Source organism: Brassica napus, chromosome A5 (assembly GCF_020379485.1).
Source record: "Brassica napus cultivar Da-Ae chromosome A5, Da-Ae, whole genome shotgun sequence".
Taxonomy (NCBI): Eukaryota; Viridiplantae; Streptophyta; class Magnoliopsida; order Brassicales; family Brassicaceae; genus Brassica; species Brassica napus.
The window spans coordinates 24,292,461-24,310,858 of record NC_063438.1 but is presented as its reverse complement, the minus strand read 5'-3'; the positions used below and the strand labels follow the sequence as shown (position 1 = coordinate 24,310,858).

General features: G+C 34.9%; 4 protein-coding genes and 1 non-coding gene across 11 annotated transcripts; 3 read left to right on the top strand and 2 right to left on the bottom strand.

The window, feature by feature from the left end:
• The first annotated feature begins 1,917 nt into the window (after positions 1 to 1,917).
• Positions 1,918 to 5,921, top strand: LOC111197765 (protein indeterminate-domain 11). Of its 7 annotated transcripts, none has more exons than XM_048779875.1 (6): positions 2,008 to 2,086; positions 2,194 to 2,331; positions 2,463 to 2,699; positions 3,112 to 3,511; positions 3,973 to 4,862; positions 5,634 to 5,921. In XM_048779875.1, the coding sequence occupies exons 3-6, from the start codon at positions 2,471 to 2,473 to the stop codon at positions 5,660 to 5,662; spliced, it is 1,548 nt and encodes a 515-aa protein (XP_048635832.1). In that variant the 5' UTR covers positions 2,008 to 2,086; positions 2,194 to 2,331; positions 2,463 to 2,470; the 3' UTR covers positions 5,663 to 5,921. The 7 variants fall into 7 exon arrangements, 6 of the variants coding, with proteins under 6 accessions (XP_022575471.2, XP_048635833.1, XP_048635832.1 ...); XM_048779874.1 differs by having other exon boundaries at positions 2,012 to 2,086; positions 2,188 to 2,331; XR_007339564.1 differs by lacking the exon at positions 2,008 to 2,086 and adding an exon at positions 5,219 to 5,345 and having other exon boundaries at positions 2,094 to 2,331.
• A 1,592-nt stretch (positions 5,922 to 7,513) lies between these two features.
• Positions 7,514 to 7,893, bottom strand: BNACNNG28580D. Its single transcript, XM_013894390.3, has one exon. The coding sequence runs from the start codon at positions 7,879 to 7,881 to the stop codon at positions 7,672 to 7,674; it is 210 nt and encodes a 69-aa protein (XP_013749844.1). The 5' UTR covers positions 7,882 to 7,893; the 3' UTR covers positions 7,514 to 7,671.
• A 1,734-nt stretch (positions 7,894 to 9,627) lies between these two features.
• LOC106345402 (LOB domain-containing protein 22) lies at positions 9,628 to 11,050 on the top strand. The gene has a single exon (XM_013784603.3). It carries the CDS (start codon positions 10,085 to 10,087, stop codon positions 10,856 to 10,858), a length of 774 nt encoding a protein of 257 aa, XP_013640057.2. The 5' UTR covers positions 9,628 to 10,084; the 3' UTR covers positions 10,859 to 11,050.
• Positions 11,051 to 11,539: 489 nt separating this feature from the next.
• LOC125609770 lies at positions 11,540 to 11,642 on the top strand. Its single transcript, XR_007339916.1, has one exon. It is a non-coding gene; the product is annotated as a U6 spliceosomal RNA (small nuclear RNA).
• A 496-nt stretch (positions 11,643 to 12,138) lies between these two features.
• On the bottom strand, positions 12,139 to 17,005 carry LOC125608693 (protein ROOT HAIR DEFECTIVE 3; the record flags this gene model as incomplete). Its single annotated transcript, XM_048779141.1, has 22 exons — positions 12,139 to 12,685; positions 12,782 to 12,878; positions 12,978 to 13,072; positions 13,147 to 13,251; positions 13,363 to 13,524; positions 13,626 to 13,722; positions 13,812 to 14,074; positions 14,168 to 14,292; positions 14,432 to 14,597; positions 14,714 to 14,792; positions 14,933 to 15,024; positions 15,103 to 15,171; positions 15,259 to 15,417; positions 15,525 to 15,581; positions 15,670 to 15,732; positions 15,805 to 15,852; positions 15,957 to 16,022; positions 16,109 to 16,172; positions 16,267 to 16,337; positions 16,513 to 16,615; positions 16,706 to 16,772; positions 16,858 to 17,005. Coding segments are annotated over 22 exons (2,415 nt in total), but the record flags the coding sequence as incomplete, so codon positions are not given.
• Positions 17,006 to 18,398: the final 1,393 nt, after the last annotated feature.

Below are 18,398 nucleotides of genomic sequence, written 5' to 3'. Positions count from 1 at the left end.
GCAGTTTATGCACATGACGGCCACCAACGTGTCGTAAAATTTCTAGCACCTCGTATGAAATAATATGTAAATGAACAAGAGCACACTATTATCAGATTTTTTATCATCTAGATATTTTCTGTTAAAAAAAATCATCTAGAAGTTTATTAATTAACACCAACCATAAGAGATTACAGAGCCAGAAAAAACAGATATATCCCTAGAAACATACTTGGTAGAAAACAAGATTTCTCCAAAACCAGAGCCCTCGACTAGGGAAGCAAACGAAGCACATTACAACATTCAAACCGACAGTACTATTATCAGATTAATATGCTACTAGCTAGTATTTATTACTGCCAATTTGTTAGCCTTTTTCACTATAGAGGTATTATATATTAATTCTAGATGGATGGATGTCACCAAATTTAGTGACAATATATGACGAATTAAAAAAAATTGTTTCCACATTATGTTAGATTCATAACTTCAACGTAACTTATATGGTGCAAGTTATCAAAATCATAACTTTGTATTTGTGGTTTACATGTTATGCATCTCACCTGACCTAATTTACTATAGACCCATATATAATTTTATGTACACCTATATATAATTAGCGTATAAGAAAATGTGTGTTTATTTTGACCCAAAAAAAGTGTGTTTATATGCCAAAAACTCATAAAATATATCAACAATTTAAACTAATTCCAAATTCTATAAGGTTTTTTATGGTTTACAGTTACATAATGTACTCGAAAGTGGATCAAGGAGCTGGAACTACATAGGCAATATAATTAGATTTTCAGGTAAAGAAACACGGAGTGTGTTGACGAACAAGTCAACTATTTATATTTTATACAGCTAATCAGATATTATGTTTTTGGTCTTCATTATTCATCACCTTATCATGTCATTTCAAATTATTATCACTACTTTATTTATTTGTATATATTGCATGACTTCTATTGGCTAGACGGCCTTTTAATTAGAATGTTGAAAACAATCCACTACTCTTCGTTTTCCGAGTTATTAGTGTTTCTTTTCAACTTTTCATCATATATACACGCCGTATAAATATTAAAACCCACAGATGTGTACATTTTTTCAGTAATATTGTATTTGTGATATTCTAGATTAAAAGCCATATATGTGTATACTTTTCAAGTAATTGTGTATATGGATCATTTTTGTTTGAACACCAGTGTATATGGATCATAAAGCTAGAATTAGGGCATGCTGCACTGACAATGATTAATCCATTTAAATTCTTTTCAGCAATCCATCTACTGATCAATGTGAACGCTCTCATTGCTTTTTTTATTTTGACATGAAAAGCATCAAATCGAAAGAAAAAAAGGAAAGATGCAATAGAAAGGTTACCTTTTATCCCAAAACCTCTAAATATTAATCAATGTCTCAATCATATAGCTTAACTCGGTAAATAACAGTGTAAACTGTAAAGCTCTAAAAGTAATTAAACTCAACTAAAAATTATTCACGTTTAAATAAATAGAGGATATACTAATATCATATATAGTTCACTAAAATTTTGGTCGGCAATTATTATAATGGACCACAAATAAGTATTTGTGTCACAAAACGTTTTCTGTGTGTGACATAAACTAGTAATTCTGATTCATGATGAGTAAGAAAAATAGTGAAATTTGTTATTCCAAAGCAAAATAATGGAGTAAATGAATTCAAATATGTCTACTGCTTCTTGGCTCTCGAGAGGCTAAAAACTACTAGTATAAAAATAAAATTGCAAAGCTTTTCACAGAGCTTGTGAGAAAGTTATATTTGCTACATTTACCAAGATTAAAAGAAAAGATAAACTTTCAATGATTAAAATTTTGCGAAAAAAACAAAATTGAAAAAATACGGAAAACAAATTTGCAGGTAATGATAAAGAAAGGACAGATTGCTCTTCGCTTGTAAGGGGAAAATAATACAAAAAGCAGAAAATGCCATATTTTTCTTAGCGGTAGGGTTCTCTTCTATTTTTCTCTATTTTTTTTTATATTTTGAATTTTTGGGGTTTCAAATACACGGAGAGAAAGATAAAAAAGTTTATCTTGTCCGCAATCTCTCTTTCTACTTCTAGGTATATTGATTTTCTTCCTTCTTCTGTTTTCTTATCAAGTTCTTGTTCTTGTTCATGTTCTGTGTAATAATTTGTTGTTACTTCTATTTTGTTTCATCGAGACGAAGTCTCGTTGGTTTCAAACATGAAGCAGAAAAGTGGATAGAGGTTGTCTCTTGGGTTGAAGCCAAAGAAGGAAGTTTATATATATTACACAAACTAAAATGAAAGAAAGAAGTTAGGATTTATATAGAGACTCTTTTCTTGTATGTATCTGTTTAATCTTCTCCTTTGTCTTCGTTTTTTTATCAGTATATAAATAGATCTGAAAGAGGTTGTCTGTTTCTTATCTTTTATTGCTTCTTATATATTTTTCTTCTACCTTTTTCCTCTCAAGGTATTGTTATGACGAGCAAAGACATGTTACTTCATCAGCAAGTACAACAACAACAAGAGGAGAATATGTCGAATCTAACATCTTCTGGGGATCAAGCAAGTGTCTCTTCAGGAAACAGAACTGAAGCAAGTGGTTCTAATTTCTTCCATCATCAACAACAACAAGAAGAACAACAACAGTTCTTTGTTCCGGAACCTCAGCCTCAAAAGAAGAGGAGAAACCAACCAGGGAATCCAGGTCCGTGTGAAAAGAATGGTTAAAAAAAAAATACACAAGTTTTTCTTGGTTTTGGACTGATTCACTATTCCAATTATTTGATACAGTCATCTTCTTGGAAAATTTATGGGTCCTCTACCAAAAAGAATATTCTCTTTACAACCGTTATTCTAAACAACAAAAAATAAAACACATCGAAAAGAAAAATTACATTTTTAGTATTTCCTTTGTAATTTTTTTAATTATAAAGACATGTATAACGTTCGGATATTCTTGTGCATGGTAAATGTATTTTTCCTCAATATAATTCCCAAATTAAGTTAAAACACAAATCACAACTTTATTAGTGTTACCCATTTACGAAAAACTTTTATTATTGTTTCTTGAGTTTATACTGAGGATGGTTTTGACTTTCAATATTTTTCATTTTCAGACCCCGAGTCAGAAGTGATTGCTTTGTCACCAAAAACACTGATGGCAACAAATAGGTTCGTCTGTGAGATCTGCAACAAAGGATTCCAAAGAGACCAGAATCTACAGCTTCACAGAAGAGGTCACAATCTGCCATGGAAGCTAAAACAACGATCCAACAAAGAAGTGATAAGGAAGAAAGTGTATGTATGTCCTGAAACAAGCTGTGTCCACCATGATCCATCTCGAGCTCTCGGTGACTTAACCGGAATCAAGAAGCATTTCTCCAGAAAGCACGGAGAGAAGAAGTGGAAATGTGATAAATGTTCAAAGAAATATGCTGTTCAATCAGATTGCAAGGCTCATTCTAAGACTTGTGGCACCAAAGAATACAAATGTGACTGTGGCACTCTCTTTTCCAGGTAAATAAACTCATTATGATTGTATTTCTATTTATTAGATAATTTTAAAATATATAGTAATTACAATTAGTTAGTATTGGTTTTGAATTTGGGATATGTTATGGTTGTGTAAGACCTGGAGGGACACATGGTACAAAGCATTCTGTTTTGATATGAGTAATTTCATTTAATTTGAAAGAGGACAATAGAATGGTAGCTCAAAAGAAAGAATGGTAGCTCAAAAGAATCTTCATTTATATTATGAAACTAGTTCAGGGTACTTTTCTTCTCTTAAAAAAGTTATTATGTTTTTTCACCTTTCTTTGCATTTATCATTCATCTTACAATATATATGTGATTGCTACATGCTATATATGGACCAGATAACTTTCATAGCTTCTCTCAACGTGTACATTTCTTTGTATTAATTACTAACGTTGTTATTGATCATTTTATGGTTTTATTGTTTGGTAAATAAACAGGAGGGATAGTTACATAACTCATAGAGCATTTTGTTTAGCACTGGCAGAAGAGACAGCAAGAGAAGTAGTAACACCACAAGACCAGAATCATCAACCAAACCCTCTAATGATTCACCAATCGTCTCATCATCATCATCAAGCACAACCAAACATGAACATCTCTTCCTCATCTTCCTCTTCCCACAACATCATCAATACTCTTCACTTCGAAACCAACGTTAATGTGACTAATAATTGTGAGAGTAGCAGCAACCATCCCCATACATTTCCCATGAAGATAGAGCAACAACAAACCGGTGATCAAATCATCAATTACCACCACCATGGCGTCCCTCCTTGGCTTGCTCCTCAGCCGCAAGATCTCACTTCTTCAAACCCTAACCCTAGTAATGGTGGTGGAGGAGGAGGAGGAGGAGGTTTGTTCTCTCTTGCAGCTTCTCCGGCTATGTCAGCCACAGCATTACTCCAGAAAGCAGCCCAAATGGGTTCCACAAGAACAACTCCTTTGCCACCAACCACCGACTTCGAGAGGTCTCATAACACCCTCACCACGACAATGGCGTCGATGATGACGTCACCGTCGGGATTCATCAGCTCAAACAACAACAATCAAGTCTTGTTTCAAGACTACAACGCCTCCGGGTTTAACCATCATCACGGTGGAGGAGAAGCCTTCGACAACACATTCAGCGGGCTCTTCAGGACAAACGCTGATACTACATCAGACAAGAATAAAAGCGGTGAAGGCGGTGGAGGAAGAGAGGGTTTGACGAGAGACTTCTTGGGGCTAAGACCGTTAATGTCTCATAACGAAATTCTAAGTTTTGCCGGTCTCGGGAATTGCATTAACGACGCTGCTTCCGATCAGCTTCATCCAAAGCCTTGGCAGGGTTAGTTAGTTTCTTTGCTTATATAATGAGTCTATCTATGAGTTTAATATATTTGTATATACATATCTAGTTTTATATTTCTATAATAATCTTTTTTCCATCTTATTTTTTCTTCGTTTTATAAATTTCATATGCTGAATGTTCACCAAAGGAGAATCAAAATTAAATGGTGCACGTTTACACATAAATCATGTTTGATTAAAATTGTCACGTATTCGTCTATTTTGCTTCTCTTTTCTTTTTCTTTTATACGAGACTACGAACTCAACGATATTGGTCAACTCATTGATTAACGAGAATAGCGTCTTTTTCTATTTTGTTGTATTTTTACACACGATCATTTGCAAAATGATTAGGTAACTGAAACCTAAAAGAGAAGTGAAAAGGTAAAGTGAAAGAAAGATTGGTATATAAGAAATTAATTATGAAATGAGGCACATGAAAGCATAAAGTAAGGAGGATATGCATTGGATTCGATATAAGGTAGCTCATCTTTTGCTAATAAACCTTTTCGAAGTTAAAATGCAAAATATGAATGTTATCTTTTTTTATTTGAGGAAAAAATATATAACTAAATTTTCGATCGACTCTATTTTTTTTTAGCAGCGTTCGACTCTACACTTTTCGAAGTTAGAATGCAAAATATGAATGTTATCTTTTTTTATTTGAGGAAAAATATATAATTAAATTTTCGATCAACTCTATTTTTTTTAGCAGCGTTCGACTCTACATATATTTTTCTTTTTACTTACTAGATCTCATCTCATGCAGGGACGCAAGTGGGATCCAACAAAAGATAGGGACGCGCATCAAGTTTTGCTAGGTGGCGTGTATGAAACATATGTACATCAGTACATGTCACACACAGTGCCGGACTAACATTTTCCACTACCCCAATCAAAATTTAAAATTATGCTTTTGTACATATTTTATCAAAATCATAAAACAGTATAAAACAACTTTAATTTTTATTAAATAGAAATGGAAGTCTATAGTTTGTTCAGGAAATAAAACTGTGATAAAAATATTTATTGGTAAAATTAATTTTGTTTTTTATTTTTTTATGCAAAATTATCCACTTGATTTCTACAGTCATTTTTTTCAACCATCCATTATATGTCTATCATAAAAATCAGTAAATACAATCTATAAATATTATCGTAATAAAGTGAAGCTATCAAGCTTTTATCACATTTCGAAAACTATGAACTAACAAACATATCTTCTTACTACGTAAAGGATTAGTTGAAAAAACTGAAACATTAAAACTAAACTATATATTAAGGGTTAAGAGAAAAGAGGACAAAAAGAAAAATTAGAATAAAATAAAATTATGCAAAACGATGCAAAAGAATAAATTGAAACCAAAAGAAAATCTGTTTTGTTGCTAATTTTAATTAGAGTTTGAATTATCATCTAAAATAGAAATTTACTAATATATTTAATATATAAAAAATTTATAAATATAGTTTAAAAGTTCAACAAATTTTATATAAAAATGCCTTATAAATAATATTTTAACAAAAAAAATTACAAAAATTTATTTGTTTATAGGTAATAATACGAATATTTTTTTAAAAAATATGTCCTATTATTTTGGATGCCCTAATCCACGGCTTAGGTGGCTTGCCCTCCGGACCGGCCCTGGTCACACTCACACATGGCCACAACTTTATAATATGCAATTGTTGATTACACGTTGAAACGTTCATTCAAATGATGATTAATTAGTTTGCAATTCACAGCTTTTATCAGTTAAATTGCTAATGCTAATTGAACTTTTAAACTTATAAAATTATGTCCCCGGATTAGGGTAAAATTCATTTCAACAAAATGAAATAGAAAAATCATTATTATGCTCCAATGTGACCATACTTGAAATATATCTGGCCACACACTAAATATTATATGTATATTTTTTTATATTTTGTCTGGTTTTAGCTAAAAATAATATTTTCACATGCAATAAAGTGTGGAAAATGATTGAAATAAATAAAGATGTCTTCTTGTTTTTCAACGAGACGGATGTGACATATGTTTTTCAACAATTTTCATATTTCTGTAGCTAAAAAATATTTATGCATATTGTCATATACAGTATATATTGGGGAAAGCTATAACTTGATTTCACTGACATAAATAAGACAAGATTGTTCCATGGTAGAAAAATAAAAGGGTTATAATTAGCGAGAAAATCTAACGGTAATTTAGGTTCAACAAGTCATTAGATGGTTATTTAGAGTTTATAATTTGCTTATTATCACAAATGGTGTACTAAGAGGGCGACTCATATGATCACTACAAATGAAAGGAGTGGTGAACCATTTTCAGGAATTTTTGTAAGATAATCATATACCAGAGGAGAACAGAGATCTTTTTCTTTTATTTTTTCCAAACTTACAGTACAGTTAAAAGTAAAAACACTATTGATGTAAAAGATCTCAAATACAGAAGGGCTTAACAAAGAAAAAATGTCAAATACAGAAGGACCGGACCCATGAATTAGTCAATATCATCATGAGTTATGCATTGGTAAGGTTTGCTTTTTGTCTGATTTTAATGAAGTGATCCCACAATCACAATTTACTCATTTGTTTTTATCTGCTTGTCAAAGACAATAACTTCTACAAATCCTTTATGTTACACAAGAATGCTAGTAAGAAGTTGTAAGACTCATATAACATTCAACAACATAATAATTTTTCTGCAGAAGAAACCAAAGAACCCTTCAAAAAACTAGTATGAAGTTTTCTCCTTTTTTATTAATTTGGTTCAAGGAAGAAGAATTACATAGATGAGTAAATATTATTCATTTAGAAGGTGGTGTCTTCTTGGAGGCATCATCCTTTTGATCTTGCTTAGATCCAGACACAGCAGCGGTTGCAGCCACGGTCATGGCTGTAGCGGCTGCACCGAGCTTAACACCCCCAGCAGCCTTCATTGCGCCTGCAACTTTGGCGAATATCGCCACTCCACCTACCAGGATGCCTCTTAAAGCTACTGTGGGTTTCACCACCATTTTTCCTTAACCCTGCCCATTTTCACACATATATATATATATATATATATATCAAACTTCTTCAAACAAATCGAAACTTGCAAACCGATAAAAGCTATAATCAAGAAAAGAAGGTTTATTTAATTTAATCTACGCTGTAATAAACCAATAATCATTAGAAGAGAATTTAATCTACGCTGCCCATTTTCATACATACTTATATCACACTTTCTTTTTTTTTCTTGAAAGAAAAAGTATATATATCACACTTTCTTCAAAGACATCGCTCAAAAGGACGAAACTTGCAAACCGACAAAAGCTATAACAAAGAAAAGAAGGTCTATTAAGTTAATCTACGCTTGTAATAGTTACTATAAGAGAATTAGCATCTAAATATAAAATGTTTACTTCCAATACATGTCACTGAGAGATGGAATTATTCACACAATTCGTAAGAAAAACACAAGCAAACATAACATTTTAGAAACCATACGCAACTCTCAAAGCTATGTCAATGCATTCTCATGGACCATGTGCCTCGGCCAGCAAACAATTACAAGTTTTACAAATCAAATCAACATCCCATAAACACGACATGGTTACTCTTAACCGTGAATTGCATTGAAAGTTCGGACCTTTATCTAATTCCACTACAATCAACAACATCTATCCATTGTTGTTTATCGACCTAAGAAGCTGTGAATCGGCTAAATGTTTATACGAATAGGCAAAATACAATCGACGATTCATATACAAAACAACGAGCAAATGGAGATACGACGCCAAGATATGAATCTGAGAGACAGAAACCAAATGATATAATACTACGGATTTCTCCTATCGATCGAGAGCAAAAGAAAGATTACGACTTTGAGATTCCAATAGATTGATACAAGTTGCGAAATAGTTTTGTCGGAAGACTCACCGTTAGATGTCTTTCTCTGTTGGTGTTGTCGGGGATTTGATTGAAATCTATTTCTCAGGCAAACAAGTTTATTTTCTTCTTTCAGACAAAAGCTATTGAGTTTGTTAATATCCAAACGAGGTCGTTTTATTAATAAGAGAATATTTCCTCCGGCGTCGTTTTGTCACTTCTGCGTACCACACATTTTCTTTTCTCATGAGAACAAAGTTTTTTTTTTTGGTGTAACATGAGAACAAAGTTTGCTATTTTTGGACGTTGAAATTACACTAGTTTCTTGTGATGATGTGAGCTTTGCATGCAACAACTTAGATTTTGGTTTGCATCATTCTCTATTAATTTACTTATTCTTGTGTTTTTTTTTAAACATAATCTCTTCTAATGTGCATGTCCTTGTTTCTTCAATATTCGCATGGAAATTGATGGCCTTATTGGAATATCAAACCTTCAACCGTTGATAAATTTTTCATTCTCTGTCCAGTTACTCAAATTGTATTGTGTTTCAAGTTTATATTAAATTATATTCATTATATATATTGAGCTTTTGAGGAATCTATAAACTTTGTGAAAAATGTGATGCGTTTGTTGATTTTTTGACCAACTTGTATAAGTTCTTTGTTTTTCAGCTTTCGGACTCTTCAACAATATGGAGTTTGTCTCACATCCTAAGTCAAAGAAGCCAGAAGCAGAAAGATATTGACAATGGCTAGTTTTTTTTTTTGACAATCGTTAGTTTTGTTTCCTTTAGGTTTCCATGTCTCACACCATATTATGAACCCCATGCCTGTTAGTTTGTTTTGGAATCTAGGCTGTAAATGGAAGCTTAACCTTAAACATAAACATCTTGTTAAGTTTCTGGTTATATCTTTGAATCACAGAAACATGTTGATGATTTTTATGAGCAGCAGAGAAAATTTGCTTGCAGAGGAAGGGGAAAAAAAAACAAGTTATAAAAGCTGGTAACGCAAGCTCATCTAACCATATACTTTTATCTTCTTCTTCTTATTACATCCATACACATCATAGTTTCATAACCTATACATAGCTAATTTTTAGTAAAATCCAGTCGTATTTTCTATTTTTCACCCATTAGGACACAACCATATCTTCACTTCTACCACTTTCTAAACATAGAAATTAGCCCCATGACTTTGAATCGGTCAAAATCTCTTTCTCTTTCTTGTCTCATTGTCTCTTGTCTTATATCAGCTTGTCTCTCCTCCCACATTTCTCTCCATCCCCCTGCATTCCCTTCCCACCAGGAGAAATCTAAGGAACCGAACTCGCCAAACCCATCAAACAATGCCCTCAAACAAACCATCTTCCATCTTCCCTCTACATCACAAACCAACACCATTAAAACCTTCAAGCAGTACCAACACCACAAACCAAGCATGCGCTGCATGCAAATACCAACGTAGAAAATGCGCTCCAGATTGTCTTCTCGCTCCTTATTTCCCTCACGACCGTCACCGCCAATTCCTCAACGCGCATAAGCTCTTTGGTGTCAGCAACATCACCAAGATCATCAAAGACCTTAGCCCTCCTGAGAAAGACGCCGCTATGCATACAATCATGTTTCAGTCTGATGCTCGTGCCAATGATCCCATTGAAGGTTGCTATAGCATCATAAGAAGGCTTCAGTACGAGATCGAATATAATAAAAATGAATTGGACATGGTTCATCATCAACTGGCTGTTTTCCGTGACCGTGCTCATAATCATTATCAAGAACCGCATATGCAGATGCAAGAACCTGAGGATCTCTCGAGTTCTTGTGATCTAAACAACAACAACGTGGTTCCTTACAGTTACCCTCTTCATCATGTCCAAGAACCAAACCAACAGCAACAACAATATTGTTCTTCTGGAAACTTTAATGGGTTACAAGAAGACATGTGGTGTCTTCAACTTCAAGAATCATCAACCACAGTGAATATGAAGGGTGGCTTCATTGATGAATGCGAAGACGTTAAGCCTGTAGAAGAGATTTCTAACGAGTTCGACCATCATGATGGTTTCGTTGAAGACAGTAAACTCGACTTGCCTTCCGCACAATTCATTGTTTCTTCTTAGCTTTTTTTTTTCTTGATTTAAAAATCATTTTTCTAGGACTAATTAACATCCCCCTCATTGATCGATTTCATTAGATTTTTTTTAACCTTACTTTGTTTTCTTTCGAATCTCAATAGATGTTTTTCAATATCTGATTTGGTTAAATTTGTTATAGGATTAGACGTGAAAGTGACATGTAACTTTCAAGATATATGTTGCACAAGAATTTTATGAATAAGAAATATATAGTCCGAAAAAACATAATTATTTTCATTTTAATAGTTCGTGTGTGGTGTCCAGAAATGTTTTTTTAAAAATAGCTCGTGTTTAAAATAAGATCATGCAATAATAACATGTTTATTAAGCACGAGCTAGCCACTGATCAGATAACTATAAGATAAGAAATGTTTTCCTAATATAATTAACATTACGTGTAACATGAAGCTTCTCAGAGTTGCAAGCACAAGAATGCTTTCCAGTTTTCTACTTTGAATAAAAAAGAATGTACTAAGCGTTTATAAGAAAAGAAATGATAATATGTAATGAACACGCTGACCAAAAAAAATGAGATTGGCCCAAAATAGAAAATAAGGCCTCATGATAAATAGGCCCATTTAAGCTGTTAACGATTTCAATATCCCACATCGCTCAGGTGAAACGAAGGAGCTGCTTTTATATAGCGATGGAGTCACGAGAGTGATTGTCCCTTCGGGGACATCCGATAAAATTGGAACGATACAGAGAAGATTAGCATGGCCCCTGCGCAAGGATGACACGCACAAATCGAGAAATGGTCCAAATTTTTTTTTCCTAAAAAATTATCAAAATCCATTTCATCTTCTCCATCTGTTCTTCTGGGTTTTCGTTTCTTAGGGTTCTTTTCTCGGGAACCGTAGCTGAAGTTCTGGATCTGAGCGAAAGAGAAAGTCTCCAGTTTTTTGGAATTTGGAACCCAATATTTTTCAAAGACGGTTTTACAGTATGTCGACATTCTGAAGTAGTTCATTGTTTTAATTTTGGTTGAATATTTACTAGAACAATCCGACATGGTGGTTACAGTTCAGTCAGTTCTGATGGTCGGAAAGAACAGTATACATTTTGTTAGATTAAAAAAAAACCGTCGTGGCGTTATCCTCTATCTGTACACTTTTTACTGTATCTGAACACTTTTCTATGTTCTTCCTTTAGAGTTTGAAGGTTGGTCTAACCGTCTAAAGCCTAACAGAAGATCATATTTTTCGAGTTGAAAACTGAGTAAAAAAAAACTTGCATTACCATAGAAACTGAAATTCTCTTCAATCAACAAACCAAATCTGAATCTCACATATAAACCAAAAACCCGGTTTTCTTCAAGGAACATTCTTTTTATCAGATACAATAAACCACATCACTACATAATCATATGAGTTTTTTTGTTGTCTGCAACACATTCTTTGTCTAGTAACATACAATAAGGCTTTGGCACCTGAAAGTGTAACCAAATGCCTTCAGTGACATAAACGTAGGGCTCTGAATCCCTCTGATCAACACCAAAAATGAGAGAGCTACCCTTTTGTACGGGTAACGAAATTTGAAGTATCTAGGTTCGTGGGCTCGGAGAAACAGCTTAAGCTTGTCTGGTTCTTTGTTCTATGCACTTTTGTCAATGGGAACGGATCTCACTGGAGACGAACTAGAGCTGCTGCTGATGCTGCTTTCTCCATTGGTTGTAACCTCCGACTGAGCTGAGGAGTTCATCGAATTTTGGTTGGTGTTTGTGGATGGAACTTGTCCTTCTTCCGCGAGTTTCTTAAGAAGGTTCATGACCGTTGGAAGGAACTTGGTTGACAATGAAAGAAGTCCAGGTAGCTGTTGTTTGATCACAGATTAAACATTGGCAGTTCAGAGAGATTATTATTACTGATATCAAATTGAAGAAAAGGATGTAGGAAATCTTGATCATACCGCTCCGTTGCGGAACTCTTCTGAAATGTTTAGTTGCACCCACAAGGCTTTGGAAACAAGGTATCCAACAAACAGAACCAAGAGCCATAGAGGGTTTCTGCCACAAAGAGATGCAAGCAAGGGTAATGTGAGTAGGGAGAATCTCCTTTATATGAAAACATAACAAAGTCAATTCAAAAGAGTGGTTGACGAGTACCTTAAGAGAGTCATAAATTCATTAAATCCAAGAACGACCAGGGCAAGCATTGCCCATGGAGGTGGCAACCAGTTGTTATTCCGTCGGTTAGCCTCCTGAAATTCAATGTGACCCACCAAATGAGAAAAGAGATCAGATTCTAATAACATTTCAAAAGACATTAGCGTACCTGTGCAGAAATAGCCTGTGTAACGGTATATTCTGTCTCGTTTTTGAATTGTCTCCACAGTGATTTACACTGTACAGGTGTGATCAACGTCTTTTCTGGAGCAACCTGATAATAAAAAGGTACGGATAGAGATTTTATATATCTTAAGGAGGGGGGAACAAGAGTTAAAGACCTATATGTATTCATTATCTACACTGAGTGAGGTTTTAAAGTCACCTGCTCCCAAGTGCTTGACGCGAGTGAATCAATTGTGCTGATGCTCTTGTTGGTAGCATTGTTGCTTGTAGAATTAACCAGAGCAAGAGTCAATGTCTTCTCAATATTGTCGAGTTCATCATCCAAGCGGATAACAGCCATAACGGAAAGCAGCTTCAAGGACTAGAAAAGGAGAACAAGAACGGTAACATCAAAATATAAAATTTGCAACCAAGTCAACGAATAGGTGCTGCGATATTGCTATATAAGGTAGAGGATCATACTGCAGAACGAGCCATTTTGGTGATTTCTCTGATGTCTTCCTTTCCAGTCCAAACACGTGGCATTGAATCAGAATCATGGCTGAAGATTGTAGCAAACCTGGATAGAACTTTGTTTAATCGGAGAGCTGTGCAAACGAGGGAAGTTATGGATAAAGAAGTGATGACAGAGTAGTAAAATGGAGTCACCTATCCTTCATGCGCATCAAAGCTCTTCCAGCCTCTTCCTTTGCCTTTGTTTCAACAATACCTCGTGCATAGTTCTCAAGGTCAGTGAGCATTTTATTCCGTGTTTCCTTGTCCATGTCGAAACCAGATAGTGCATCAGAGAGACCATAGACAGCCAATTCTGCTTCTCGTTTCAATAGCTTTCTTATTGCTGGCCATGTTTCATCATTAGCTCCATCTAGGAGAGCTTCCACCGGTCCGGATAATGCTACATTTAGTTTTGACTGCAATAGCCATATTCTATTAGGAAGGTCCAGATAGGACTAGATTGTCCAGATTAATATGCATGGCTTTTTCTGCTTGAGAATTCTATTTACCTGATACAGAGTAGTCAATTCAGACAACTTTTCAGTACGGACAGATGAGATATGGGCTTCAATGTCACGCTGAAGCTTTTCCCGAGTTTTAGATGTATCCCATTTTGCTTGTTCAATAACAGCCTCTGCAACAAAACATATCCTCAGTACTTCCAATCAATATCGGATATCTTTCAATGCTTCTTTCGTATTATAATCTTCTAGTTCCAAAATGCTATCCTACTATATCACAATATTTTAAGCAGTAACAACAATAAGCCATACCTTCGCATCCTTTATCAAACTTAGACATGCAAGACTGTGCGCATGAGTCGGCTGATGATGAAAAGGCTTCTCCAGCACTCAAGGCCTTCTCAAAAGCATTCTTGAAATTTTCAAGTGCTCCAGATCTCAAATGCCCAAGCAAGTCTTGGAAAGTTGGTTGAACAAGCTGCAGAGAACAATAAGAAAATGAGTGCCTAATACTAGGTATCTGCTTTTTATGCAAGTCCCTGAGTGTTTTCAGGTGACGCCTGATTGCAACAAAACACAGGTTGAGAGTATTACTTGCAATAACTTTTCTTGCAGCTGTTGTTTCTTGGCTGATCTTACACCTTCTTCAAAGTATGTAGCTTCTGTGTCATACCTATGACAAACATCAGGACACACATGAAAAGGATATTCCTACCGTCCTAGAATATAATATATGCATTAAGAAACCAATAATTCAATAAAGTCAGCACACAAGAAAAAACTGTACAGAACAATTCAGCACGAAATTCTTACTCTGATAAGCAAGACTCGAGGATTGAGCTCAGCTTTTTTCCGAAACCAGAAACAGGACCAGATTGTACAGCTTCTTCCAGTTCACGCCAATTCTGTACAACGTTAAGATATGAACATTAACGAAAAAATCACAAAGGAATAAAATTTAAAGCAGTATCAAGAAATTTCACCTCATTCGCAATAAAACTAGCAAACTTTTCATTGGCAATTTCCTCACATCGCACAGTGGCTACCATGACCTGCGTATAGGCAGCGTATAAATAACAGGACTGTAAGGAACAATGACGTATGGCTGATGGGCAAGGGCCTTAAGCAAGCACAATTACCTTGTGTGCTGGAAGGTCCAAGTCTTTGTTTTCTTTGATGACTTGCCACATCTGTTTCGCACTAAAAGCAAACGCATTGGCAGGGACAACTCCTCGTCGATCACCAGCGAGCCCGCCAGGTGCGACAGACTGGAAGAACCGTTGTCTCAAATTATAGACCTTTTACAAACACAATTATAGCAAAGCATTAATAAGCCATCTGTTGAGCAAATCACGTCAGGTGACCCTGGAGTTCATCCAAAATGTAAAGCTAATTGTGAACGGACCTGCTCTTTGAATTGCTCTTCCTTTTCTTCATAACTAGAGAGAGCAACTACTTCAACCTGTCACACAAGAAAAAAAAACAAATTTCTTGATCCTACCAAAAGAAGAAGGATATGAAGTTCTTATCCAATGTTTAAGTAGACGTACATTGAAGAAATCACTAAGTGGAGTTTCTTTGTGTGCTTGAGGCTTGGGGACTGAATCCCAGATCTGCATTTAAAAGCAAATATAAGGGATTGTTAGTCAAAGCGCATAAAAGCTAAAGACTGTCTCTTATTTTACCTTTTGAATGTCTTCCCTCAGCACTGGTTCTAAATTTTCCAATGGCGTCTGCAAATATTCATCAACTTATAATCCGAATAGAGTGAGGATGAAAAGAAAACACAAGTGCAAGCTACGGCTTAGTAAATGGAAAAACACAAATACATACATACCCGTGTTTTATCTCTAATAACAAACATCAGAGTCGTCTTCCGCGGACTAAACAACCTCATCATAACCTGATCGTATGTAGAAGGAAAAGAAAATGGAGTTAAGACTTCGGATCAGAGATGACTCATCTTGATAAGAAGATGCAGACACCTACCTGGAACACAGTCTTCAGTAGAGGTTTATTTGCTGCTTGTTCCCGACCAATATCATGACACCACCTGCATTAGAAATCCGAGATCCAGTACGCTATAAGATGAAGACAGAATAATTCCACGATATCTACGAAAGAGAGAGCGGAAGAAACCCACTTACATGTTTATGAGAACTATGTCTGAGACAGCAAGTGCAAAAAGAGCACTCTGTTTCTCGAATGCAGTATCATCCTAACAGGCGAATACAACAAAAATAAACGTAAGTTAAGACTCTAAGCAATACAAGCCAAGCTTCATCAAAGTCTTCATTATCAGTGCAAAAGCTCAAAATAAAATGATACTAACTGGTGTGTGATACAATATAGTAAAAGAACCACATATGACAAGTACTACCGAGGCTACACACCTCTCCACGCTCTCTCCCATCGGTACCCTCTAAATCCATCACAACGGTGCAAGGCTCAATACCAGCGCATCTAGCAATCCAGATTCCCTTAGTTGTCTGGGACCTGAAAACAAAGGAATTTGAGAGGTTAAAAAAATCTTAAAATAAAAGCTAAACTATTCTTCCAACGATGTTTACAAAGAGCAGAACATGCCTTCCTCTAAAAGCATCCATTTCTCTAAAGTTTGTCCCAAACAAATGATTCAAGAGCGTACTCTTCCCTGCAAATTCAACCAGAATGACGTCAGAAAGCATGGATCCAAAAGAAGCAACAGCTTTTGCATTCAAAGGACTTTGAAAACATACCACTACTCTGTGGACCCATAATGGAGACAACCGCATAAGAAAGACCACATTCTTCCAACTTAACCTCCTTGATAAAATGATCAACCCCAGTAACATTAAAGGTACCATCTCCATCGATAAGCTGAGTAGAGCAAGCGGCATCTGCGTTTCACAACACGAAATCAAATAAGCCACTCTAGTACAAGTAAGCCCACTGAACAAAGCAAGATCTTCCCCACATGTAAAACAGCTGAGATCTAAAGTATTCAATAACAACTTCAAAAATCAAGACTTTTAATTACTTCTTTAAACCCAGAATCCTTAATTGCATTTTCCCAGCACTCAAACCTCGCCGTGATTCAAGACAAATCTCTGAGATTTCGAGAGTAATCAAGCAAATCTAGCCTCAAAAATGATCATTGACACTCACAATCTAACAAACACCTTATGAGCAAAGAGGTTTACAGCTAGATAGATCATAAACACTAATCACAGAGTTTGCAAAGAAACTGAAATCTAAAACGAATAACGCTTGGATCAAAAAGAAGAAGCGGAAACTGATCAGATCAGAAGGAAAACGGATCGGCGAGATCAGGAACAGTTATGAGTAGAGAAGATAAAGTACCCATTATTATCGCCCAACGGTGCCTCAGAGAGAGTGATGAATGAAGAAGAGAGGTTTGTGAAAAAAAAAATAGAGACAGAGAGATCTCAAGAGGAAGCTCTCGAGTATATGATGATGCTGTGGTTCTGGCGAGAGCCAACTTCTGGTGTGCCCCAAATGTAAAATGCTAAATCTCCTATGGGCTCCTAGAGTCTCCTATACCCCTATTTCATAATTCTTTTTTTAATCAAAATCTAAAAACCCAAATCAAATCCTTCTCGGTTATCAAAACTAAACCCTAACCCACCCTATGGATTAGTGAACCCATGGGTAAATATTTAAATTCTATACTTTTCAAATTCAAAAAAAAATATTTTAAAATCGTTTTTAATCATATTTTGATGATTTTTTCGAAAATATAGAAAACAACGTTTTTGGATTTTTGAAATATTTTTATCAAATTGTATAAATCAAATAAAAAATATTAACGTTTTCATTTTAATTTTATGATTTTTCGTTTGACATATAAAATTAAAAGAACAAAAGGGTCCTTTTGAGATTGTGTTATGAGATATAGGGGCATGAGAGGAGATGATTCTTCTGGCGAAGGGTCTTTGACAAATGATAAAATGCCAAAAAGCGATTAAACGACGAATTATATCTACTTTTTTACCTTTTTCTACGAATTGATTTTATTTTTGTCACCTCAAATGAATTAAATGATTAACCTACCTCTGGTTAACTATTTTCTTGGCCGAAAACACACAATTTTCTTATAACAATAAATTATATTTAAAATTGTTTCATTTTAATGTAATAATATTTTTGTTGAACAACCAATGTAATAATATTCATCAGGTAAAATCCACTAAAGAATAGCAAAATAATTAGTATTAACTATTAACCAAATAAAATAATGATATACTTCTCACTGCATTGGCAGATGGTAAAGAGAATT